We start from the raw sequence: 26,870 nt of genomic DNA on the forward strand, positions 1-26,870 counted from the left end.
TGCAATTGTAAATGCCATGTTGCTCCATATAAAGCTCCTGTCTGCACACAGGCAGCCTGGCCAGCACCTGGTTTGGAGAAAAATGTTTTGGAGAAATATCTCAGGGAAGGTAAAGATTTGAACATATATGTCAGTGAAGATAAAGAAGTGATTCCTAGAAGAAAGCCAGGCTGGAACACCTAAGCAGCAGGTTCAGGAACCTTACAGGTGATGAGCACCTCAAAGGGAAAGGAAGGAGCATTTTGCTTGTTCCATCTCCTCCATCACCATCACCATGGCTCTGTAACAGCTTAATAAGAGTCCAATCTTCTCAACTGGACAAGAGGGCATTTGTGGTAGAGGTCTCAGAACAGACCAAGCCAACATTTTAAAAACTAAACTATACAAACCACTTAAGAAGCACTGAAAGTTTCAATACTTCAAAGGTAGGAATTGTGTCATGCTCCAGTCCAACACATCTCCCCATAAATGTGCCACCATCATGGGGTGTGGACAGAAACAAACTGCCCTGCTAGGACAATCCCTGGGCACTGTCTTGTAAAGGAAGGAATTTGTTAGTTGTTTCCTCAAAAATCCTGTGTGCTGAGGATGAGATCCAGCTGTCATTCCCACAACACCCTGCAGGAAGAGCAGGACACCAACCTACAGCAATATTCTATTTTCATGTGAAATTTCTAGACCTGTTTATCTATACTCCTCTGGGAAAACAGAGTCCTGTGTTCCCTAAAATATCCTGGATTCTACAACAGGTCACAGCAATCTAAAATACGAGGAAGCTGCTCCAGGGGACACCAAGAGGGAGAAGATGAGCTTGGTGTGCTAAGCCTCATGTCCTTTTTACTGAATCTTCCTGTCTCCCAGGCACGTTCTGTTAACTATAAAAATCTACACTTTCAGAAGACTCAGCATCAGTGCTGGATGTAAAGGAGAGGGAGATGTTGGATCAAGGTGCAATGCAAGAAAAAGTGAGATTAAGGATCATAGTTTCACTTTCCAGAGAAGCTGAATGACACCTTAGACTCTGGCCAAATTCTCAATAAAAACCACAAACCCTCAAGCCATATTTTAGAAGTGCTCCTCCACAGGCAATAAGAAGGTAAGATTTTTCAAAGACACTTTTGAAGTTTAAAAAACTCTGAGAGGGAGTTATTATTTTGGAGGTTTTATTTAAACCGTTGTGTTAGCTTTGTTTTACAGTACTTCAGCTTGAAAGATGAAAGCACTGTGTTTCATTATTGTTCTCACTAGTTCATTTTCTCCTTGGGTTGCATCTAAGAGATACATTTCACTATTTTCTATCACATTTCTAAATGTCATTCTGGGCAGAGAGGATGTTAGTGACATGAGTTGTGAACCTCAGGAAGGTGAAAAACATGGGCACAGGCAGAGGCTGCTGGAGACAATATTCTGACCGGCAGCTGGACTCCATGCACAGGATGAACAAGAGATGACACAGTTCCTTCCTTCAGGATCCTGATACCTAATCTGGCTGACTGAAAAATGAAACCCAGAGCCTCTGAATGCACACCAACGAGCCAGAAGGAAATCATTTTCTCGAGAGTTCAGCTGCACAAAACCCAAATCATATTTGTTGTTCTTACTCTCCACTGCTTCACGGATAAACAGGAAAGCAGGATTTCACACAATAAGCACATTTTTTGTGTTGCTGCATGACTTTAATTGCATTAAATCAAATGAGGCATTTGTAGAAGAAATATATTTAAAGAAATGGGACACACTCTGATTCTCTAAAGAACTATTTGAAGGAGGATTTCAAGATAAGTGAGATACAGGAAATTGGGCAGACAGAAACACAAGTGTGAGAATCATGAGACTGGACACTCCCACAAGGACACAAGCAGCAGCACTTGTTAATGTAACACCATTAAAATTGGGTTGTGAAACTCCACTGAAATAATTCTGAGCACAGACCACAACTGCCAGTCCCACTCTATCTTCCAATAACTATCATTACAACACGTGCTACTGAACAGTAAGCACACAGAACAAAAATGACAAGCACTATTCAGGGAGGCATCCTGACAAGCTGTTGGTTCTTTGGATTCAGCCATGAAGATCCTCACACCACAGAAGCTGTAACCTAGAGGGGAAACCTACTACAGAATTTCACTGCCAAATGTCCCAGCATAAACTGATCAGATCTGTTCTGATACTGAACACAACCAAGACCTTGGGACATTGTTTCCCTACAAACCACTGCACAATATATTACATAATTAAACTAGTGACAGTGGCTAAATCCCTAAAATCACGTCTGCTTTAAAGAAAAATTTAGTCTTTACTGAAGCAAAGCTCTCAGGGGTAAAAAATTGAACTATGCTTCCAAATATAGTTAAACACTGTGGCAAGTCAAACATGAAGGAATATTAATCTAAAAAATAAATAGTTACAGCTTTTCCTCTAGACTTGATGATGTGAAAATTCAAAACCAGCAGGTCTCATGCTGCAAAATTTTGAAGTGTTTTTGAATGTGTTAGCTCATGGGCACCACCTCCCTCATAGAAATACTGACATTTCTTAAGAGAACATCTTTGTCACGATTTTTCATGACCACCTCACTGACCATGGCACAAGTCTCCATTCCCATCTGGTTGCTTAAAAAATTCTATAAACATTCTTTTCCTGGGTCATGGAAGATAACAGGATTTAAGTATATCTGAAGAAAAGAAACAGGAAAGTATGCTACAAAGCAGGATTAAAAGAAAAAAAAAAAAAACAAGAAAAAAAGGGGCTACTAGGGAAAAAGTCATTTATTAGAACTATAGTTCAGGCCAGCTGATGGGATCTGCATGCTACTTGTGTCCACAAGAAATTAATCAGAAAATGAATCAGATTGTTGGTGTGACACTGCAGAGAGAGGCAGGTCAGACAAAGCCCTCAGAGCCAAACTTGCACATCAGCTGGACAGTGCCCTGAAAGTCACAGTTCACATTAAGCCCCTTCTCCAGTACAGGGCTGCTTCAAGCACAGCAGCAGATTTTGCCACTGAGGCAAACTATAAATGATATATAATCCTCTATAATTTGAATGTCTTACATTCTCACACACATCAATTGGGCACATGGGGCAATGACACCTTCATCTTTTCAAGCTTTATCGTGAAGGGGAGCCTCAAACATTGAATTTTAGTCACCAAATCTCAGCACACAACATACACAATTAAGAATGGGTCAGCTTTCAGGAGCCAAACCTTGCTGGTGTGCTGAATAAAACCAAGCATTGCACAGATTATTCAAGCAAATGAGAAGAGAGACTAACCTGTGGCTTAAAAAGAAACTTTGTAGAGTCAGGTCAAAACCTCAGGCGGTAGCAAAGAAAAGACAAACAAAAAAGGCCAAAGATTAAGTGTGAGAGGATAAATTAGTAGCAGAGGAAAAAGGAGAAAAACATGCTAAGAGGAATTTGCATTATTGTCCAAAAATAGGGTGTTGCTGTGCTCATCTTATTTCCAAGATACACAGAAAGAGTTAATAGCTATCTGTGCCAGTCCAGTCCAAAGCAAGCAACTAAAAAAAGCAAGGAAAAGCAAAGTATTGCAAATGAGCATCCCACTGTTTGGGGAAAATTCAGTGATCTTGGGGAGATCATTCAAGAAAATTCAAGAGGTTCAATTCAACTGCTGCTAAAATCAGTGCTGCCTAGTCCTTTTTCCATAACTGAACATAAGTTGAGTTTGAAATGATAAGTAATCAAATTCAATGATGTGTCAACAAACTGAAAAAATGTACATTTTTATCACAGATATTGCCAAAGAATACACGCAATACAGAAATTTATTTCTTGCACCTTACTATCACTGAATTGGTTTATAAAATTGTTATAAAATTAACTGCAGTTTAGACAATTAATTCTAATTAGTAATATTAAAGACATTTACATATTTATTTACTCATGAAGTGGAAGGGTTAGAAAAGAGTCTGTCCGTGATATATCGATCCTCCTGGTGCTATGAAAAGAATGCTAAAAAGGCTTTTAATATTTTCATTCATAAAACTCACTTTTTCTATCCAAAAGAATTCCTTGACATAAACAAACCACCAAGAACAGTACCTGTATCCATAAACAGCACGTTCATTTACACCAGAGCTAATGTTTCCTTTTGCTTACCAGAAATTTATCTGCCCACCTTTCAAAGAGAGTTTTACTAAGAACAGAGACACTTACATCAGATAAAAACTGCTTTCCAGTTATATCATAAAATAAACACCAATTAGTCATTTTAGTTCGAGAAACTTGGTAAATTATAAAAATATTAATTCTATGCAAAATCTTCTACAACATTTTAGGTTATACTAGCCCAGACTGGTAACAGCAGGTTAGTAGCAGTTAAGGGATGAACTGCAATTACACTTTGTTGAGGAAGTGTTACACACAAGACAGCTGAACATTAAAATAGTTGAGCAGCAAGTATTGGACAAACCAATGAGTTAGAGACAAACTTTGCCCTCTGAGAAGCTAAATGAAAAAGCAACAATAAAGCTTACAGAACTTAGCTCGTACAATTTGCCTTGAAGGCGGTAGATTGGTTCCCTGAAATAGCAAATTGCAAAAATGAACTTTTATTTCAGAAACATTTTTCTCATTCTTTTCAACTCCAAACAATCAACTTACAAACATCTGTTTATTATCTCTACAATAAAAGGTTCAGCAAAGTCCTTTATACCACAAGTAACCAAGTTTCAACATTGAATTTAAAACACCAAGTTTTTTCTTCACTTCTTTAGAGAGAAAACATTCACTCAATTAAAAAAATCATTCATTTTATTTGTGTATTCTTGAAGAGCCAGATAATTGGCTGCTTTTCCTTTTATGGGACACTCCAAAGTGATGACAGTCGTTGTGTTTGACACATGTTCCAGCACAGCCAGATAAGAAGGAAATCTCTCCTCAGAGAGGAGAGGCTGCTCTTTGAAGCCATTGCAGTGTTTAGACCTTCTAGTTGTTTTTTTCATTTTTATCCAAACCATATATTACATCCAAAATGCCACTCATGCTGGTCAGGCTGTGGGGAACCATCACATCCAAGAAGTTGCTGGATTATTTTAAGAAATATCTTGAAAATAACTAGCAATTTCTTGGTGAGAGGAAGAGATTGAATTTCTAGCTCCAAAAAGACGACTAGAACTCTTGCCAAGAACTCTTGTCTACAACAGCAGAAGAATAGGAGCCTTACTGAAATTTCAGGTTTAATCACTTGGATCTAAACTCAGTGGTCACATTTGAAAACTTTGATCAGGAGGTGAAACCTCCTGAGCTTGACCAAATTGTATGTGAAAACATCAGGAAGATGCTCAATACTAGTAATTGTACAAAATTTCATCATCTTATTTTTTACTACTATTTTTTTTTATTTCATTCTCAAGTATCTACTAGTTCCATAACACTTTTTTTCCTGTTTCAGACTTTGCAAAAACCTCAAAGTGAGCAGAAACTCTGCAAGTCATAGCATTTTCCATATTTTCATCTCATATTAAGAAGAGGACTGTTCCTGCCAAGTGCTGAGAACCCCTGGCCCACACAAAAGCAGAGAAGGGAGGTGGGCTCAGGAGCAAAGAGCACCTTGCAGAACCAATCCCATATTCTTATGTGATAAAAAGAAACCATTTCATTAATGAATCAGTAAAGATGCTAATTAATCTGAGAGCATCAACCATTTATTCTTGGTTTATTTTGAGAAAGGTTTATGGTACATAGTCAACATCTGTGTGAAGTCAGCAGAGAGGTTTCAGAAGAGGTGAAGGCAAATCCACATTTGCTTGCTGACTTGCCCTTCACTGCTGTTTAGCTGTGAACACATCAGGAGTAGCAAAAGACACAAAGCACACACAGGCAGGTACTCACCAGCATTTGGGACTCTGAAATTCACAAGTTTGCAGTTAATGACAAAACACCGAGGTGTAACAGGAGGGATTCAAGGCACTGAACAGCATGGGAGGGAAGACACTCACCAGCAGTGCAAGCAGCAGCAGAAATGCTAAACAGTAAATGATGATAACCATGGAAGGCAGGTGGCTTTGAAAAGTTCAGCAAAACAAGGCAATGAGGACACATTGATGTATGTTTGAAGCAAACAAAGGTAAATGATACACTTAAAACAGAAAATGCAGCCAAGAAAACCAAACAGCTGGGATTAACTCGCACATGCCAGTCTCCATTCTCCGTTAGGTGCCTACCTGATTTCCCACTGCACTTTTGTTAACCTGACTGCTTCTTTGTTGGGCACTAAGGGAAGCAGAGGAAAAGAGTTATGCTGAAGAAACTTGAACTAAGGCAGTTTCTCAGGAATAATTCTAGCAGTAATAGTTACTTTTGATTCCAGCAGAGAAAGCTAGGTTAACACAGCAAAAGAAACAGAGGAAAATCATTGCATATATGTGCATATTTCAACTGCTTTTTTGCCTGATTATATTTGCCTGCTAAGGACAGAAGGGACATGCACAGCAGACAGCTCCTACCAATCATCTCCTTTCCAACAACATCCTTCTTGCATTGGTAAAGGTTACTAAAAGCACAAGAGAAATTATGGCTCATGTGGGTAACTTTGGAAACATTAGCCTCTATAAATATTCAGAAGAGACAAAAAGCAAGCCATTTCTGTTATTTAGAGCAGTACAACAAAATCCTCCCCTGCTGGAGGCTTCTTAATAGCTTTGTCTTGACAGTTTGTTTTGGATATTATTCTAATATTTATATGCACTTTGAGGGTGTAAATATAACCAATGGATGACGCTGCCATAAAGCTGCTTCAAAGCTGAAATCTTATAAGAACAGAGCACATTTGAAATTAAACCATATTTAAAATATTTTTCTCAATTCTTGAACTTTGGTAATCCCAGTTCCTGAAACAAAACACACTCCTTGTCTCAAAACCAAACAAGTTGCTATTAATTCTAAAAGCATTTGCATTATGTGGCGGTTTGTGTTAGGCCACAAAACTGAAATATTGCTGGAAAGAAGAAGAAGAAGGAGAGAGCAGGCTTTGGCTACTCAGCCACCAGCACTTCACCAGTGACAGGAAGTTTTGTTTGGATTAGATTATACCATTTCACCAGGCACTGATTCACTGGAGAAAAAAGCACCCATATGGCAGCAGCTCCAAAGGCTGCTCTGACAGAAAAAGGCAGAGAGGTGTGCTTGGATCAGAGCCTGTGGCCAACCCTGCTGCCTGGTGCTGCTGCTGCTCCAAAGAACTCATGAAGCACCCAACTCGACCCTTGTCCAAATCCTGATGCTGCCCTTTGGCCCACACTATCAAACCAGCAGTCTGGGAGGAGATCCACAAGGATATTTATTCCATGTGCCTGCTTTACTGTGTTTAGCTCAATCAGCCTGAGCCTTTTGACCAAACAATTCTGCATGTCCCTGGTGCATCAGCTAAGCTGCATAAGCTTTGATACACAAATTATGATTAAATGAAGTGTACCCAGAAAGCACAGCACTAATCCCTGATTTGATTTTCTTAATTTTATCACCTTAGAAAAGCTAATTGCACCATTAACACCATACTAAGCCTTTTAGAAATAGCCCAGCAACTGGTTCTCTACTTAATGTTCTAAATGCAAATTACTCTTAATGTAGATTGAAGCATGTAGCTGTTCTTGAGTTACACCAATTGGACACAAACCCAAGGCCAGAATTTTGCCATTTGTTCTGCCAAATGAGACAAACGTTAATATTCTAAGATTTTGCAATTTTATAACTGTGCAAATTTGTTCTAAATAGTGGCATTGTTAAATCCCTCTCAAGACAATTCACATTGCACTGTACCTGCCTCGGGTCCTGCAGTGCTGCAGGGTAGTTTGTAATGTCTTGTGCTCTCATTCCTATGACCAAGGCTCACAGGACTTACTGCAGTCACATGGGACAAGGGGCTGGAAGGCTCAGCAAAGGAAAGGAAACACCAGGAAATCTGGGGAATCTGTAGTCCAGGATGTTTAGATACTGCAAAAGCCCCTGTGCTACCCAACTTATTTCATTTTCCAGTTCTAACATAACTGCTCTAACAATAATACACTTCTAGTTTCAAATTACTATTTTCTCCTGTTTGTCTCTCAAGTGACTATATTTTAAATTCTTCTTTGCTATCCAGATTTTCTCTTTTGAGTTGAGCAGAAGTCAACAAGGCTACTTTCCTTCCCATCTGTTCCAACCTAGAGAAACCCTGGCTTAAACTTACCAGTGAACTTAAGCCAAGAGTTGCTTGCTTATACCCCATACACAGCACTTGGAGACTTCCAGATCTCAGCTGGCAAAAAGGAAACAGTTTTCCCAAAAAACTGAACTTGGGAATTGCAAAGACACAGCAGCAAGGACCTTGGAGGCTGCAGGAGCAGCACCCACGAGGGGAATTTTTCCAGGGGAGAAGCTTAATGAAATAGCTACAGATACACCTGGAACTCCAGAATCCAGTATTATAAAATATGGAAAGTTCCAACTTGACACAAGGAGAAGTCTTTTCACAGTGAGGTGAGGCTGGAGAATCTCCAATTTTGGGAAATCTCCAAACTCTGATTGGATAAAATCCTGAGTAGCCTGGTCTGAACTCAGCATGGACATTCCCCTGAGCAGAAGGTGGGACTATGTGACTTCCCAAGGTCACAACACACACCATGAATATACATGGAGTGTTCTTAGCAGCCTTTTTCCTGTCAGAAAAGGATGAAGAGCAGTGAATAGCATTCAGCCACCATTCCTGCCACTTGTCAGGAGAACTGATAACGATATCTAGGCCCTGCAAACAATTCTAGAGAAAGTTGCTCAAACCAAACACATCAACAGTGCCTGGCTTTGCCTTCTCCCCTCTCAGCTTACTGAACTGCCTGTTTCAAACCTTCAAGGCACACTGCCAAAGCTGTGGACCTTCCTTCACAACTAGAATTGGCCAAATACGTTCTGTGGTGCCAAAATTTGTTGCCAGCATCCCACAAGGCCAAAACCTGTTGTGATTCCAATCGCTGTTATGGCAAATGTGGCATGAATATGTCTGAAGGAACATTTGTTCTTCAAAGAGTGAAGACATCTTCAATGTTTTTACGAGTGTCAAAATGTTGGTATGAAGTCCCTGAGGCACAAATTGCTGGAAACTGAGGGAGAACATTCTGGAAAATATTCTCACAGCCTTTTCAATTAAGTGAGGAGAACGTCAAACCAGGCCCTGCAGGGCATTCTGCTACTATTATTCTCTGCAGCCAAACAGCAGGCACACTTACAATTCAGTGACATCCATTATTCTGAGCAAAACTGTTTCACACAGAATCACAGCTCCCAAAGTAGGCTTTAATGACAATGTGGAAAGACCACCAATATCCATTTCTGTGGTCCTGAAATACATGTGGTTCCAGACTAAGACATAAGCTCCAGCTTCAGTGAAACCAGGCTCGTGAACTGGGTGAAGACTCCCCTGCAACTGGGACAGAGTTCAACATTGTGGCTATCGAGAAAGACATGGCCCTGCATGTTTGGGACTCTGCAGCCTGGATCTTCACTGCCACACTTCAGGACTTGTGCTCTGAACATAATGAAAAAAAACCCCAAGCAAATAAACTAAAAAGCCTGGCAGTGTCTTCATAACAAATTTTCCATATACTTACTTTGCAAAGCCAATGAAGTCTTCATGGTTGGTGTTGATGTAAGAAACCTGGATATCAATGAGCAGCAGCATCTATTATGGGAGACAGGAGAGCAAAAATAGGATGGGTAAGATGGAAGAGAGAGATTGAAGAAAAGGGAGGGAGGAAAAAAACAGAACTCGAGGTCTCTGCATTACTGAACATTGTTTTCATAATTATTCAAGCCAAAAGCAATATTTTCTAAATTCCACTGCTTCTGTTTCTGTGCTTGTTTAATAAGTTACACTACAGAAGTCCTATTCCCTCTTCCTACTTTTTTTCCTAACAGCTTCATTTTTCACTCTCTTGGCTCTTGTCCATTCCATTAAGATCAATCATACATGGGCAGAGAGAATTTTAATAATTACATAACATAGAATTTTGCTTAACTTGCAAAATGCAAGCCTGGAATCTATCTGGAGCATTCCAGCCAAGCCAGCAAGGAATTAAACCTAAAATCCAGGTACCTACACTTTCTTTATGTACCACACAAAGAAGTGCTAAGCAATCCAGTCCTGGCCCAGAAAATGTCCAGTCCAGGTACCAGCCAGCCATTCTGGTGTGCACATCTGGATTGAGAGATTTTTTTTGCTGGGCTACCAGCAAAATAGCACCATGGTTTGTGTACTTATCACTTGTCAGCCCTTCAGCAGCCCACAGAGAATTTGATTCAACCTTGACAATCGAACTCAGCAAAGAACTTGCTAAGACATCAGCAAAAATTCCCTCCCAGCCTCCAACAGCTCTGGAATATGCATGAGACTGCACTTCACCCCTGTCTTTTCAGACTTCCATTTATCAGAGGGAGCAAGGAAGGAACCTATTGTTACCAAATGGTGACATTTCATCTCTTCAGCCTTATTTCTGCACAGTTCCTCAGATACAGCATCACTCCCAAATTCTTCACAATTTCCAGAAGATATCAGATGCCTCACTTCGACTCAAATCCCTCCTATGTTTTTGCTCCATCTCTTATCTCTGAAAATATTCTCACTAGTGTTTGGATTTATTATGGATAACTGCTAACATCATAAATAACGATGTGAATGTGACAATAACCTATCTGGTCAATTTTGGCATTTACAAAAAGCCCATATTTTGTTCTTTATTCTGAGAAATAGTCAGGTACGTGCATACAACGAAGAACAGGAAAATAAACTCAATTATTTTAAACTGCTTGTATTTTCTCCAAAATTTTGAGATAATCATGTTCTGACTCAAACTCCCTGCAAGTACAAGCCAGCTAATATTTTTTGTTGTTAAATTACTTTTATGACTACATTTGCAGCACAGATTAAAGCAGCAGGATGTGCTGCACAGCTCCCTAACTTGCACAGGGACAGGACTAGAGAGCCAGGAGTTCAGAACAGCTTAGGAGCTCTGCTGAGCTGTTCTTCCCCAAATATTTCTATTGTTACACTCTGCAGCCAATAATTCCTGATTTCACTTCCACTGCATCTTCTCACATGTAATCTCAGATTTGCAGTTTCCTGGATTTGGAATAGTTGGCTGAGTGATGAATGCTTTAACCAAATTTCTCTGAATTTTTATTTGTTTTTTAGCTTTTTTTTTAACTTGAAGGAAAACTTGTTACTTTTCAAGGGTTCCAGTAGAGTTGTTTGTGAGCCTCACTGTAATCAGGGTGAGAGGTGGGTGCATGGGATGTGTTAAAAACACCTGGAAACAAAGTAGAAATAAGCTATTCCTGTGTGCATTTGTTTAATCAATATTGATTTCCCACAAACAGCTCCAGTGGCCCAGCTAAGAAGTTGGCACACTGGTACAGGAACAAGCCAACACTACTTAACCTTTCTGTAACAATTCTTGTCTCTGTCAATGCTCACTCATAAAGAAGCAATTTTTCTTCCTCTTTAAAATGTGCAGCCTACTTAAAAAATAAAAAAAAAAAATCTCTCACTGTCCTACTGTACTTTGGATGCAAGAACTGTGCTCCCTCACACACTTGCCCAAACTGTCACATCTCCTGTTTATTCTCACCTGATCCTTGGTCTTCTCTTCTCTTTCACGAATGTAGCCAGCAACAATTCTTTCTGTTTCCTCACACAACCTTGGATATGTTGCCAACTGAAACAGAAAATTAATAGAAATTTACACCTGCAGGGGGGTTTCAGTGGAATACAAACAACCTGCAGCTTTCCTCTTTGGAAGGAAGCAAATATTATAAATGCTTGGGACTAGAAGTTAAGCACACTGCAAAGCAAGCCTTCCTTGCTGCTGCTCAGAGACCTAAACCCTTGGATTGTTGCTGTTCTTTTCCTCCAGGGAAAACTGAGGAAAAGACACTTTGGACATATGAAACACAACCTATCTGGGGTGAGGTTTCTCTCTTTTCTACTGGGCCTAATTCCAGAGTGGTGCTCTATATGATTTCCCAATTTCTCGTTTTTTAAAGGCTCCATCTTGTGGCTACATCTTTATATAACAATACCGAAAAAAAGCAAGATACAGTGGTAAATTTGGCCAATGCCACTGGGGAGAGCATCTGCAAGTTAATTCAAGTGACATATCTTCCAGACTTTGACAAAAGTGAAAAAAACCTGGAAACTCTGCTGAAAATACACCAGAGAATCTGCTTCTCTATGTACTTTGTCTTTCCAGTTTTAAGAAGCATCTCCTTTACTTGCTCATTGGTATGAAAAAGTCTGGTTTTTTTTCAGAAAAAATCTTAAGAGGACATTTCTCAACAACCTCATCATACGTGTGCTCACCTCCCAGAACCATTCCTGTAGTTACTATTATGGGGTACAGGCAGATGGACAGGTGTGACTGCAGCCAGTCAGCTGAGAAGTGAAAACTTGGTTTTAAGGAGGAAACTGAGGGCATCTCTCGCCTCAAAAACGCCTCTCATCATAAGAATCAAAAAAAAAGAATAAAATAAAAAAAGAAGTTTTCCATCATTACATTGTTTTGAGAGCTCTGCAGAAGTTGTAATTACTTGAGGAAGTCCTATTCTGTCCAATAAGTGACTGAATCAGAAATCTCTTGTAACAGCATAAAATGCAAGACAGGCTTTATATTATGTACTACACCATTCCATTTTACTCACATTACCAGATCTATGTGCAAGCTACCTTTTTAGTGCACTTCTTGACAGTGTTGATTAGCTCTTGCATCACCAGATCCACACTTTTTAAGCAAGGTCCTTTCAGCTTAACTATCTGCTTTTTAACAATGGCTTCAAATGCCATATCTGGAGTGAACAAACCTGTTCTGTGGACATAAAAGAATATGTAAGACAGTAATAAAAACAGACAAGGAACTTTTTTTTTTCTTTTTACTAAATTGCTCAAATCTTCACTTTTGGAGCTGAGTAATAACAACCCCTACACAAACAGGCTTCCACAGAACTAAATTTGCTTCTTTCTCAAAGGAAGTGTCATTCTGAGTAAGAATATACTCAGAACATAAGAATATAAGTAGAAACATGCTTGGAAGATGGAACTCCTTCAAGAGGACTGCAAGAACTCTAAGGAGCACTGCTGTAATGCAGAAAAGTCTCAGCAGCAGTGCATCAAACCTTAGGGATGAGTGGCAGCTGCAAGCACTCCATGCACAATCCCTTGCACAGCAAATCCATAGGAATCCTATGGCTGCACTTTTCACTCCCACCAGAAAATGAGATTTTGTTACTCAGAGCCCAACATGGAGAATTTCACAGTTGGTCACTGCAGAGTAAATGAATCTATAAACAGCTACCCAAAAACCCAGTTCTGAACAAATGGGCCTTGCTTCTCTTTCAAACACTGTTCTCCAAGGTCTACCTTGGCAGATAAATCATATAAAAAACCAATCTATAAAAGCAGACCCAAAACTATCAGTTCACTCTGATAAATCAAGACCTCTCCAGCCAACAGGCAAGGAAAGTTCAAATACAAGCACCATGGCTACCAGTGTCAACCATGTGAGAATTTACCAATCAGGCAAAACAAGAAACATTTCCCAAAACAGTGAGAACAACAAAGCTTGTAGGCAATGCTTTGGGAAGAGGTTGCACCTGTACCCTGTGACCAGGCAGGAACACTTGGAGCACTTGCCTGATGCCGTGTATGTTCTTGATGGCATAACTTATCTCTCTCCTCAGCTCCTTCTCGTTGAATTCCATCTAGAGCACATAAAAACAAAATATCCCCTCTCTATATATAACCATAAGACAAGCAAGTTCAGCTGTTAAAATAGTAATTTCTAATTACGCTAAACAATGCATAAGTATTTTAAAATGTTTTAGCACTAAGGTTACAGGGAGCAGGAAATATTGTTGAAAATCACACACACTTCCATTCCAGATACCTCAACAGCTGGAATGATTTTGAAGAGTAGACAGAATAAGCCAGAAACAGGATTTGGAAGACTCCACTTTTTTTTATAGCCTGGTTTCTTAATCACTTCTGTGATTATGATCTGTTTATCCTCCCTTTCCCATTCTACAGTTTTCAACTAAATTTAAGAAAGGAGTTGTCTCAATTATGAAGTCACAGAGCTTTTCTTTCAGTTTCCTGAAAGCCAGCTAGCTGGAAGAGAAGTCAGTGTCATCACAAATGAACGAGTCATTACCCAAGTCAAACCATCATAGAATGATTTGGGTTGGATGGGGCCTAAAGAGCAATTTTCTATAACTCTCATTTTAATAGATACCAGCTACATGAACACAAGTCCAATTTACCAACTGTAACTGTTTGCCTGCCCCATTTAACCAGAAGAAAGATGCCATTTGTGATAAAACAATAGGAGAGCACAGAAAATAGCATGAACTGGGACTATAATTATATTCTAATTCTTATATTTGAGAAGTCTTAGCATGTCTCAGTATCCGATCTTAGAAATTAAGTCAAATGTCTCAATTATAACTTCATGTAATTTCTTTCACAGTTAAAAGCATATTCTTTCAATCAGATCTTTTCTTGGCTACACTACTATCAGTATGAACGTGAGGATACATAAATAAAAAAGCACATCAGCAAGATGGAGAAATACCTTCACGAGTTCAAAGGGAAAACGTTCATGGAAAATACGATTGATTTTGGCACCTCCTGAAAGCTCTAGTGTATCAACTTGATCTCCTGATCCTTCAATTCTTTTTTCAAAGTCCACTGAAAACTGCTGTACCATCCTAAATGTCAAAAGAGGGGAGGAAAAGAAAAAACAAACAAAACCCAGAACAATTTAAGCATATTAACTACCAACTCTTATTTCAGTACAATGCAACTAGTACTGCCTATTCAAACATATTTAGCAATTGCCAAAAGTATCTGTACAATTGATTCAGCCAAGTCACCAATCCACAGAATCCCTACCTGCACACATCCCCCTGCATCCCAGTGCTGGAAAATTCAGAAGAGATTGGGAAGGAACTTCTTTTCCCTATGCCCAAAAGCAAGCCCAAGAATATTAGTATGGTGATGTGTCAGCACCACAAGCTCCAGCTTACTTGGCTCTGCTTTGACTTCTGCAGCAGGAGCCTTCAGAAAAACCCACAGGAGAGTTCTCCCAGTCATGGAAAAGTCAAAGGTGATGTCCCTCTGTTTTTGCAACCAAAACATCTGGAATAAAGTCACGAGGAACTGTCTGCTCTTCTTTTGGACACGGTTGTTAGAAAAATAAGGAGTAAATCAGAGTCTTCATCTGGCTCAAGAAAGCCTCTCTAGTGCAGCTGATTACTTTCCCCTCTGAATTTCTAAGTTTTAATTAGAGAATGAATCCGGCCCCAAACTTAGACATCATCACAACCCAGTGCTATTATCATCTATCCCAGAGAACTGAGAATGCTGAAAACCTCTGAAATCAGTCAGTCAGAGCAGGAATGTGCCAACAGGCATGTAAGAGAGAAGAGCTAGGTACATTTTACACTTCTTCCTTCACATGCTTCCTCTCTAAGAGGCAAATATTATTTGCATATAAACACAGAGGGCTATAACTGAAGGAATAAAAACAAGGGAGAGTGAACATGGCTTTCAGGCAGTACTGGGTATCCAACACCCCTGGAATCAGGCCAAGCAAGAAAGCAGCAAAGCAGCAGCAGCAGCATCCTCCTTCCTCCCTGGTGCTGAACCCACAACCAACACAGGGCTGTGATTCCACCTCCACTCCATTCCAAGCCACATGAACAGACATCTCTGCTCCATCACTGTTATCAAAGTCTCATCAGACAAACTTCTTTTGTGGATGAGACCCAAACCAGACAGTGACCTCAGCAGTGAAAAAGCTTTCTAGTTCAGAACTGATGATGAGAACTCCCAAGAATTTGCCTCGCTGCTTTCTGAAAGCACACAAACTTTGACTGACAACTCCTGCAGCAAAGATCTCTGGGCCTTAGGTGCATAATGTATGAAGGACGACCATCTTTGACTAATTTTGATCTTGCCATCTCTAGGTTCTTTTGCCAGGTTTAAAACAGCCAAGTTTTTATACTAGAAAAAGAAATATTCTTTATTCTTCTTCCAGCCTCCTCATCTTACAGACTTCCAACACAATGTCTTTCCCTTGCTTGAGGTCATCTTTTTGGCACACAGAAGAATGTGTCTACACAATCAAAAGCAGTTTTTTACCTCTGATCATCTCTGCTGCCCATCTTCATGCCTTTTCCTTGCTCTGCTTTCTCCCTTTTCTAAGATTACTAAAATTAATTTAGGGAAAATTCTGTTGAAATTGTAGAATAAATAAAGTGTTCGGGAACATCAAACACAGAATTCTTTGGAGCTTGTGTAAAGAATCCTTAACAATATCCTAATGTTTAAATTTAAACCAATCAGAAAGAAGAGGGCAAAAGGCAAAACAAACCCATTCAAAGAGAAAAGCAGACAAAAGAAACTCACTGCAACAAGGCTTTCGTTTTTCTGGTGGGATCTTCTGGTCTGAAGTTCTTGTATACCTCTACTTCATGTTCTATAGAAAGCAGCTGGCTCTGGAGTTTGCTTCTGAAGGCTGGCAGGGTATCCCGAATATGATTGGTAAGTTGCTAAAAAGCAAATAAAAATCTCTTTATACTGTTAAAAAGATGAAAGCAGGAGCACAATCATTTCCTTCTGACAGCCAAGCATATCAGCCATGACCTGTGCTAGTTCACCAGTGCAGCTCCTTTTGATCTCTGAGGCAATGGAGACTGCTAAAGAACAATCCAATATTCCTGGTGCACGTGTTTAGTTACACCTGAAAAAGTTACACACATTCCATGGGTAATTTAAAATTACCTCTCATCTGTCTGTGCTGATGCCACACTCTCATTTTGCTGCTTTTCTTAAGGGTGTTGCACAATTCCCTATGTACTTGTTCAGCACGACCACAAGGCAAAATGGGAAAAAAAGAGATTCTGAGCACCCACAGCACACAGACACACACACACACACATATATATGTTTTAATGTGTTAGGACAGCACTGTCCATGACTTACCTGTGCCATACATTTCTCAGGTATTGTACATATTCCTTAATTAAAAGCAAACTGCACTTCTTCCCAACTCCACCCAGACAAGCTATACATTTAAACTGTCATACACCAAAATAGATCATCTCAAGTCTGAAGTTGCTCAGCAGACTGACAGGCACAAAATCAAAAGCTGGAGTTTTCCTGGAGCACCACCTCGTGGATACAAAGAAATTGAAATATTACCTGAAACCACAATAGGATCCCCCAATATCTTGAGGACAGAACTTTTGTAGATCTTCCCATATCTAACATTCTACATGCAGTACAAGCAACAGAAAATCAACAGTTCCCACTGAAGTAGGTAAATATTCAAAACAACTCTCAAAAAAGTTAACAGCATATAAAGCAATATGAGAATCAGAACAGACAAGACAATTGAAAGGTATGTGCAGTTTGTGTTTCAGTCTCAAAACTATGACACATGGACTAAACTTTTAAGATGTAAAACAAGGCAAAACATTCTAAACACAGATGAAAATGCAGAGTACAAGTAAGTTCTTGCATCCTGATGGAGACTTTGGCTCTGAGGCACAAATAAATGGCATTAATAGATTTTCTGAGTGAGCCCAGAGCATTCCATGGCCTGGTTGTCAAATTACAGCTGCAAAGTCACTGTAGCAAAAAATTAAGCAGACCAGCTACTTAGTTTTCTACTTGAATCAGGAACATTCCAGCTGTTTCCAGCTGCTGTCCAAAGCCAGGCTGACCTGGTCTTTGTCTGCTCCAGAGGAAAAGCTGCAATTTGACAGTGAGCTGGAAAAATCAGTATCAAGTTGGATTTGTAGGAATGCCAAAAACACAGGGCAACTGATAAGTTAAATGTAACAATTGAGGAATAGGATGGTATACTTCCAGGGAGGGAAACAAATCTTATTTTTGATGTTCATATTCAGTATTCTAAAGAACAGGGGAGTGCAGAACTGCCAGTAAAAGTCAGAAACTACAGCTCCCAGCAAGCTTTTGTATGATATATGTAATATACAGCTTTGTTTTTACCTTGTGCAAATTAAAAACACTGAAAGCAGGAAAGGATGAGTGAGGTTCAGTGACCAACTTGGTTTTAATACAGTTTTTATATTGGCCCTATCCTTACAAAGCTGCCTTTCACCACAAAGGCTTCAGGTTTTACCTGGTTTAGAACTTTCTGGAGATATGGTGTTCCCATCCGATCTGCCATGTGCCTGTAGGAGGGGTGGGAAAGAAAGAATTTCCTTTCTGCTAGAAGAGCTGCCTTTATGTCCTTCTTCCCATCAATGTCTTTCTGGCTTCTGTTTACAACACCAATATAACCTAAAACAAGGCAAAACCGATGGGTAAATCAATGCAGCTATTGCCTGAACCACTGAATTCATCTTGAATAGAACCAGACTGTCTCAGCTCAAACAAAACTTGCCAACTTAGGCACTTCACATCATGTTTACAAGTAGAAAAGTAACCTTAATACTGTCTAAATTGTTCATGCTGTTTACACATAACAGACTTCCTTTTAAATCACCAATTCAAACAGAGAAATATCTGAAACGCTGATGAATCCCAAAGAAACCACTTCAAAAATAAACAAAAATCCAAAATAAAATTGAAATACACACACAGGCCTACACAGATAAATGATATGACATTAACAAAGTACAAAAAAAATTTCTTCTCATTTGCTGGACCAACATGCTCCATGGGAGGAGACAGTAGTTTCATCAATAAATTATAACTAGAATCAAAACTCTTGATATTATTAACAGAATGAGAAAATGTGGCAGTAACTGCCAAAACATGGAAAATTTCTTGCAGGGATCAAAACTGGTTTACAGTGAGATTACCAAAGCTCTGGTGCTTGCTTCTGTCACATGCAAAGAAAAAAAAAATAAATTCTTTTGTTACAAGGAACCAGGTAGAAAAGAAAATATTGGCTAATGAAATGTGCTGGCATTACACTGCATATTCCAGAGGAAGCAAGGATTTTCCAGATCCAGAAAGAAGATTTTTAGCACAGCCACCTTTATGTTTGCTGAATAGAAAACTGCAAAAGCAAGGAACACATCAAGTCCAGCACAAGCTCTGGTTCATCCCCAGGACTGCAAAGAATAAAGGCCACTGAACATTCTCACCTCTGCGAAGAGGGAGGAGTTTGTTTTCTAGAACTTCTCTTGCATCTGTTCCTTCATCCATCAGATCCAATTTTGTGATCACGCCTATGGTCCTAAGGCCTGACCAGAGTGAAAGCAGGAGGAAAAAGTTATTGAAGAATCATTCTAGATTCAGAAGAACAATTACATCTTCCAATTATGTAATAACATATCTGTGCCCTTCTCAAATCTATCACAAATAACAGCTCCAACTCAAATTATGGTACGTCTGGAAAAGAAGGGAACATAATTGCCAGTGCTGAAATGTGTCCCATAAAAACTCCCTAAACAAGGCTCAGCATCCCAACAATAAGACTGTATCACATTTATGATGTAAGTACCCAGAACTCCCATCAGCACCATCCCCTATTTTGCCCAGCACTACAAAATTCCTAGATAAGCATTTCTGCACTTGCTCATAAGAGACAGTGACAACATTTTTTGAATCCATTTACAGCAACATATCCAAATGATGCTGAGCTAACAAACAGGTATATTGTGATGCTGAAGATCAGACACATCTATATTACATACTATAAATTATAGAATTTCCCACTATAGCTGGTCTGTTATTCTCAATTATGTTATTACACTTGAGAAGAAAAAGCAGTGACACTCAACCCTGCTTACCCTGAGGGTCCACCTCCTTTGCCAGCTTCAGGGCATCTGAGTTGGCCAGGTCAGTGTTGGCTGGGGTGACAGCCAGGATCAGGCAGTTCTCTCTCGAGATGAACTGCATTATCATGTCTCTGATCTGCTGCTCAATATCTGGAGGCTGATCCCCCACTGGCACTTTAGTGATCCCCGGCAAATCAATCAGGGTCAGGCTTAAGACTACAGGGACAACAGGGATCATAAAACTGGTTAGCACACGACAGGTCAACACATCTATGGCTGCACACAAGTTTTGGTCACATCAAACCTCTACACAGGCAGATAAATATGTCAGCAGTTGTTCAAGAGTTCAAACAAAATGCCTGACAATCTGTAAAGACTTGTTTTCCCCATTGGTCTTGAATCTCTGGATTTATTAGTATTGTTTAATATCTGAAATATTGTAACAGGTATAAATTGATACTTGTGTCAAATATCCTTGAGGGCTCTAAGACAAATGAACATGCTTTCTGAGCTTTGTCCAACAACAGGAGCACAGGCAACAGACCACTCTCACTGCATCCTCCCAATAAATCCAAACAGTTATTTCAATTTTTTTTAATATAGTGTTTCTCTGACCATGTTTTCAACCATGTCTCCAATTAAGAAATTCCCAAAAAAACAATCAACAGCTAGCCTAACTTATATAGCAAAACTGTTGTTAAGGGGTTTGGGGATGTGTTGTTGGTTGTGGTTTTCTTGTTTTGTTATCATCTGTGGCATCTTCAGAAAAGTCAAAAAGATGAAAAAATGAATCCATTAAGAAAACCTGGTTTGCTGTGGTATGATTTCCCCAGTAAAGGCCACAGCTCCAATTAGAGGCATCCTGGCTTGGGGTAAGCACCCTGCTACTGGAGTAACACAGCATCCTTTAGACAAAGGACAAAAATGCAATTCCTAGAAAGGAAACACCAGAAGTTTATTTGGAGTCTGCTCAATACAGACAACCGTGGCTGAACCAAAAAAGATTGATCCCAATAAAGCAAAGCAAGAGCAATGGGTAGGAAATTTTCACTTTCTCCTGGAGTCAGCATGTTCAACAAACAAGCTTTGAGGCAGGGGACTTAGCTGAGTTTCTCTGCAGCTAGAAAAATCACGTGCTTCAACCAAACACACCACTTTTGTCCTAAATCAAAGACACATTCCATGGAAAACATTTTCTCTAGATTGTCTTCATTAAACTGGGCAGATGGCAACCAGAGGAACCAACTTTGATATAAACAGGGGGTCTTCAACAGAAAGCAACTTCAAACACTATTATTGTCTGGCTGTATTTTTAGTGACAGCAGATAATAAATTTTCAGTAAGGCAGGGAGACACAGAGATTTTCTAGATCAGGAGATTCCTCTGGAGAGCCACAAAAAGAAGTTTTCATATTAAGTCCCATTATTAGTCTTTACTAACTCAGCCTCAAACCTTTTCCAGCCCAGAAGATCAGACAATAAGAACAGATATAAAAGGTGATGGCTACACAGACAGAGCTACGTAATATATTAATATCACATAAATGTAAAGAAGAATGATTTTACCTACCATGTGGAGAATATATTCTTAAATTAATAGGAACTGAAGAAATGCCTTTGTTCATTCCTGTTACTCTATCTGTTTCTACTTCAATTTCCTGACGAACTTCATCAAAATCAGTAAATTTCTTCCCTTTGCAGTGCAGAAATTCAGCATACTCTGTCAAGAAAATCAATAACAAATTCTGTATTTCACAGCCTCATTGACTTGCACACCCACTTTCAAGCCCCCAGATTTCTTCAGATGTGTGGGCACAAAAGTTGGTCATCGTGGCTATCAGGAAAGTGTTATTGTGACTGCACATATGAAAAGCAGCCCTCACCAAGACAGGCTCAGTTAAAAGTCTGGGTTGACTGGGTATGATTTACTGCTCCTGTCTTTAGCACATCATCTCCTGGAACAATGGGAAAGATTCAGTTAAATGCAATTTACAGTAATAAAATAGGGAACAGCTTAAGAATGAGATTCTGAGTTTTCATCTGATCTCATTTTCCTGTAATATATCCTAAATGGAAAAGTAATTCAAATTCTGTACCATGAAAGATTTTTAGCATTTACTTCAAAAACTAACACCCCATGTTACAGATGAACTTAGTACATGTCCTAGGGTGATGTTATGGTGTTTGTATCTCCAATCGTGTGTCCTGATTATGTTTGGTATTATGTCCTGTGCTTCCAGGACTGACTCTGAGAGTGAAGCTTTGTTTTGTCTTGTTATCAGCCGGCTCACCTCCCCCATGGTCTATGTTTAGGAGAGGTTTTAGCTCGGCTTGCTTGCCTGCTTGCTCGCTTCTGCCTCTTTTTCTTTCCTTCGCTTTGCCCTTGCTTTTTGCTTATTAGTTAGTTCAGCTAGGCAGTCCAACTTTTTCCCTGGACTGTTTTCTCTTCCACCCCGTCCCCTCCCTCTCCTGGATACCATCTGAACCTGTTCCGGACGGGGACCTGGGAAACCCCAAGAAACACCGGGAGGCTACACTTTGTCACCTGCAGCAGTCATTCCCCAGCGCCAGAGACTGATAACTGAGCGACCACTCGCCAGAGAGACTGAACTTGTCATCCCTTCAGAACGGTGAAAGAGTTTTTTTGTCAGCTGGTGTTGTTTTTTTCCCTGTGCTGGGGAGTGTCTTGCTTGTTAAATAAACAGGTTTTTTCTCCCACTCTTCTCCGAGGAAATTCTTCCCGAACCCGGTGGGGTGGGGGAGAGGAGTCGTGGGGTTTGCTGTCTGGGGGCTCCTTCTGGAGGTTTTCCCCCAAATTTGGCCAAAACCAGGACAAGTTCAACATGAAAACAAGATCACTTTAAAACACTGTAATGTTTTTAACATAGCTTCTCATTTCCTAAAAATGTCCTGTAGTCTAAATATGAATCGTGTTTACAAGTTTGCAAAAGTGTCTATAGAAATAGCTGTGATTTTGCTGAAGTGGGAGAGCACAAATAATTCCCAAGTCTTTAATATAATATAAATTGTTGTTTTACCTTAGAAAAGCATTGACCAGGAATCAGAGACAGATAATTTATTAGACCCAAACTTGACACTAAGTCCCTATTTTGATTTTTGAATCCAAATAGTGATACCAATTCTTGCAACCTTTTGGTTGCCTGCATGACCAAAAGCACATGCCAGGATTTGAAAACTGGAGTTTCTTCCTTCAAAGCAGAACACAAAAGTTTATCTCCATAAAGATAAATAAAGACTTCAAGAAATAAAGACATAAATAGCAATTCCAGACACGAGCTCACAGCCTGTCCCCCCGCAGGTCTGAGCAGTAGGACTGGAGAAAGGCTGAAAATACTTGTGCACATTCCAGTTCATTTCATCCTGATCTCAAAGTTCCCTTTAGAAGTTCCTTCCCCAGAAAAATGTTACTTGGTAACAAGGCCACCATAGCCAGAGTTTGCTTGGTACTCAAAGAACAGCAGCTGAGAACATAAAATATGAGAATATGGATTAAAAGAGGACCTGATATGTCAGTACTGAAGCCTGATCCCCAGAAGTCACTTTGTTATTATTACTGACAGAACTGTCAAAAAACAAACAAACAAACAAACCTACAATAAATAGTTAAAGCAAACTGACAGAAGAAAAGAACAGAGTGAAGAGGAAAACATCAAATACCCACCTGTCTGTGCTACAATATCATAATCTCTCCACATTCAGTGTGTGAGGAACAGGGAAACTCACCCTTGTTCAGACAAAAAAATACATTGCTTATTTTAAAAATGAAAGCACCTAACAAAAAACCACCTCATTTGATGTAATTTTTTCAGCTCCAGCAGCAAAATGACAATGAATGGGAGTTTCGTTTATTTAAAAAAAACTCACTGAACATTCAAATATTTCAGAAAGAAATGGAGCACAAAATAAAATACCTCAGCTGAGAATTTACATTTGTAAAATTTGTCATCTCGATGTTGGCAAACAGATACCTAATGAAAAAAAGAGCTGACAAGTGGTTCATATTTTATCCCACTTCACACTTAGCTCCTGGCATAAAACATACATATTCTTCTTAGTTTTTTGGTTGTTTTTTTTTTTTTTTCCCAGTGGATCATCAGATTTTCTCAGGAAATTATTCCTAAATCCAGTAATTAATAGTTGGTGCCCAGCTGTAATCAGGTGTCTCAGTTGGTAGCCAAAGCAGCTTTTTAATTTGTCCCACTCGACACTCAGTAACAGATCAGCTATCTGACAAAGCTTCAAACAATCCAAATAAAAACCATTTGCTGCTTTTTAGCTGGGTTAATATTCATCAAAACTCCTTCTCCTGGGGCCATCCGTGGTGGCAGCAATGCTGAAGGAATAAACTCCACGGTGGCTCCTAACCTGTGGTGCCACAGGCAGCTGATGGAATAAGAATTCCAAGGGACAAGCAGAGCTTTGTTCTGCTCCTTTTCAGCCCTCAGCCTGTCCTTGGCAGTGATGCCTTCAGCCAGGCTGGAGAAGCACATGCTTTATGCAACCCTCACTTCCCAGCTTGCATGCACAGAAGAATAATAAGAAAATGTTTTATTTACATTTTTGTGGGAATGGACACAAAGCCAGGCAAGAAAAAGCGATCCTGGCTGATGTCTAGCTTTCAGATGTGTATTTTTTGTATTAAACTGAAGATACATTAAGAGAAAGAACAACTGAATACAAAATTAAAACAGTCTTTGCATGTAAAATAAGTCTTTTCCCCCCCAGACTCATTAAAAGCACCTTAGATAACACAGAATGAAAATCGTTTCTTCAGTGCATCCACGAGTGATTAATTATCTCTTCAGTTTTGATTAAATTAGACAAATCATTCAAACAAGTGATATGGGATCACATCTTTTTAAATGCTCCTTATATTTCCAGTCAGTTATATCTCCCTATGCCTTTAAGATTTAATCTAGCACAATGACATATTGTTATGAGTGCTAAAACAGCCATTGCTCTTCTCAAACTATTGAAATGATATCAACACCTGAGATAGTTCATAAAATTGCCTCTAAGCTAAAGAGAGCCAAGTGACAAGGATCAGCCCTTAGGAATCCATCAGGGATGTTTTGGAAATCATCCTTGATCCACACCAGGCTGAACCCAAGAGCTTCCAGAGCTCAAAGGTTTCACTCTGTACAGAATAATTTGTTACTAGAGGTCAGGAATTTGCCAAGATCAGAGACCTGCATTCAGAACTGCTCCCAAACTCATTTCAAGCAGAGCTGCTCCAAGTTGGTGGCAGTATCCAGTGCAGAGTACTCCAAAAGCTTTGGAAGTTTTCCAAAAAGGTGGTTCATTAAATTGTAGGCCTGTAGCAAACATTTTAAACATTTGCAGCACAGGAGGAATATCTGCTATTACTGCACCTTCTATCTGCCAGCCCCTCGGGGAGACACCACTCAAAAGCAACAACACTTTTTAATCTTCAATAAAGCATCTCCCAAAGCCTCAGAACTCTTTCCAAGAGAGTGGTTTCAAGAGGGTGTTTTAAAAACATGCAAAGAAAGATCATCAGCCAAAGTACTTCACTTTTTCTTTGATGATGGACAGCTTTTTCTGAACAAAGTAAATGCAGTTCAGTGAATCTGGACCATAGCAAATCATTCAATGGTGCATCCTTGAAAAGAGAGGCAGTATCAAAAGCCCTTGTTGTCCTACCCAATCCACAATCCCTCTTCTGCTTTGCCATTTCTGTAGCTTTTCTAACAAGCTGAAGATGAAATACTCAAAACTGAGTTATTCCACTGTTAACCTTCAAGCAGAAAGGCTACAAGAAATACCCTGGTATTTCCTGAAGACAAAACAGAAAATCCTGGCAATGCAGAGAATTCCAAGAATATCATAGCAGGAGACATTAAACATGGAAAAAACTGTAGATCTGATGAAAGTAACTATCACAAGACAGCAGGTCATGCTCTTAGGAGCCAGTGAAATGGTTCATTAGAAGGGTAGACACTCATACCAGAGGAGGAAAAGCATTTTTTTGGATGCAACAATATTCCACAACCTTGAAAGTTTTTGTTTGTAGAAGGAATTTCTCTCTGTTCTTTCAGCCTTTTTCTATGGATGATGCTTTCTATCGTTCCAAGCCCTCACACAGCCCTCCTCCAGGCAAATTTTCCTAAATTTACAGAGGCAGAGCTCCCACCAGAGCTCTCTCCTTCCCGGAATTGATAAAAAGCAGAACCTTGTAAGACTTCATTTCTGTGATGCATCCTGTACAATGTTTACTTCAGTATTTTATGACAGCACAACATCAGTGAGTTATGCTCTTTCAGAGATCCACAGTGAGCACCAGGTCCTTTTCTGAAAACCAACCTTCTTCTCAAATACCAGCCTTTCAGTACAGGAAAAAAACCTATCCCAGTTGCATTGCTTCTTTCTTTGGGGATATTTATCTTCTTTTGCAAGCAAATTGAATTTCAATTCTGCCCACCGGAATTTTTCACATTCTTGCTTGTATTTGCCAAACACCAACTTAATAAATACATTCAGTTCTGTCATCCTACCAGTAATACAAAATACTGAACACAACCCGGAGGGGTGTCCCTTCCCCTCTGTAAACAGCTCTGCATCCACCTCACCTTACAGGAATCCTTGCTAAATCATGTTTCCCAAGATTGCTCATGATATTTTCAAAAAAAGCCAAGATAATTTAAAAATCTTTACTGTAGCCAAGATAAGATACCCACCACATCTTAATTTACAAGCCTGCTACCCTGCTACTGCAAAATTATTGCACTGACATGACAGGGTTATTTCCCTTGATGAGTTTGTGGTGGCTGCTGCTCATCTCAAATACCTTTCAGATTGTTAATAACACTAACAGATTTCTTTCTCCTAAAAGTGAATTTTGACTGATTCTTCTGTCACTTTCCTTTATTATCTTTATGAAGATGAGCATATATAGAGCCATTTTCCAGTCTTAATGAGGGGATTCCACCTTTCCTCATGTCACTGAGCATCAATCTGGGATCAAGGAGACAAAAGCTTCCAGGCAAAACCAAATATTTGTGGGTACCAATAATTTGCCCC

The 26,870-nt window shown here is 39.5% G+C and overlaps 1 protein-coding gene across 8 annotated transcripts in view; it reads right to left on the minus strand.

Moving 5' to 3' along the window:
* DNM3 (dynamin 3) overlaps nucleotides 1-26,870 on the minus strand; it is a 185,805-nt gene that overhangs the window by 133,450 nt on the left and 25,485 nt on the right. For 5 of the 8 annotated variants that reach the window (XM_088170265.1, XM_088170260.1, XM_088170259.1 and 2 more), the window contains exons 3-14: nucleotides 21,379-21,528; nucleotides 19,822-20,025; nucleotides 19,174-19,272; nucleotides 18,201-18,361; nucleotides 16,460-16,602; nucleotides 14,622-14,757; nucleotides 13,685-13,752; nucleotides 12,722-12,860; nucleotides 11,628-11,714; nucleotides 9,612-9,682; nucleotides 6,195-6,243; nucleotides 4,522-4,551 (exon numbers count right to left, since the gene is read on the minus strand). In XM_088170265.1, the coding sequence (XP_088026391.1) occupies nucleotides 4,522-4,551; nucleotides 6,195-6,243; nucleotides 9,612-9,682; nucleotides 11,628-11,714; nucleotides 12,722-12,860; nucleotides 13,685-13,752; nucleotides 14,622-14,757; nucleotides 16,460-16,602; nucleotides 18,201-18,361; nucleotides 19,174-19,272; nucleotides 19,822-20,025; nucleotides 21,379-21,433 (1,242 nt within the window). In that variant the 5' untranslated portion in view covers nucleotides 21,434-21,528. Of the gene's footprint in view, nucleotides 1-3,279; nucleotides 3,298-4,521; nucleotides 4,552-6,194; nucleotides 6,244-9,611; nucleotides 9,683-11,627; nucleotides 11,715-12,721; nucleotides 12,861-13,684; nucleotides 13,753-14,621; nucleotides 14,758-16,459; nucleotides 16,603-18,200; nucleotides 18,362-19,173; nucleotides 19,273-19,821; nucleotides 20,026-21,378; nucleotides 21,529-26,870 lie in introns of all 8 variants that reach the window. The other 3 variants (XM_088170263.1, XM_088170262.1, XM_088170261.1) reach the window with 2 other exon arrangements.

This window comes from Sturnus vulgaris, chromosome 9 (assembly GCF_052056855.1).
Source record: "Sturnus vulgaris isolate bStuVul1 chromosome 9, bStuVul1.hap1, whole genome shotgun sequence".
NCBI classification, from domain to species: Eukaryota; Metazoa; Chordata; class Aves; order Passeriformes; family Sturnidae; genus Sturnus; species Sturnus vulgaris.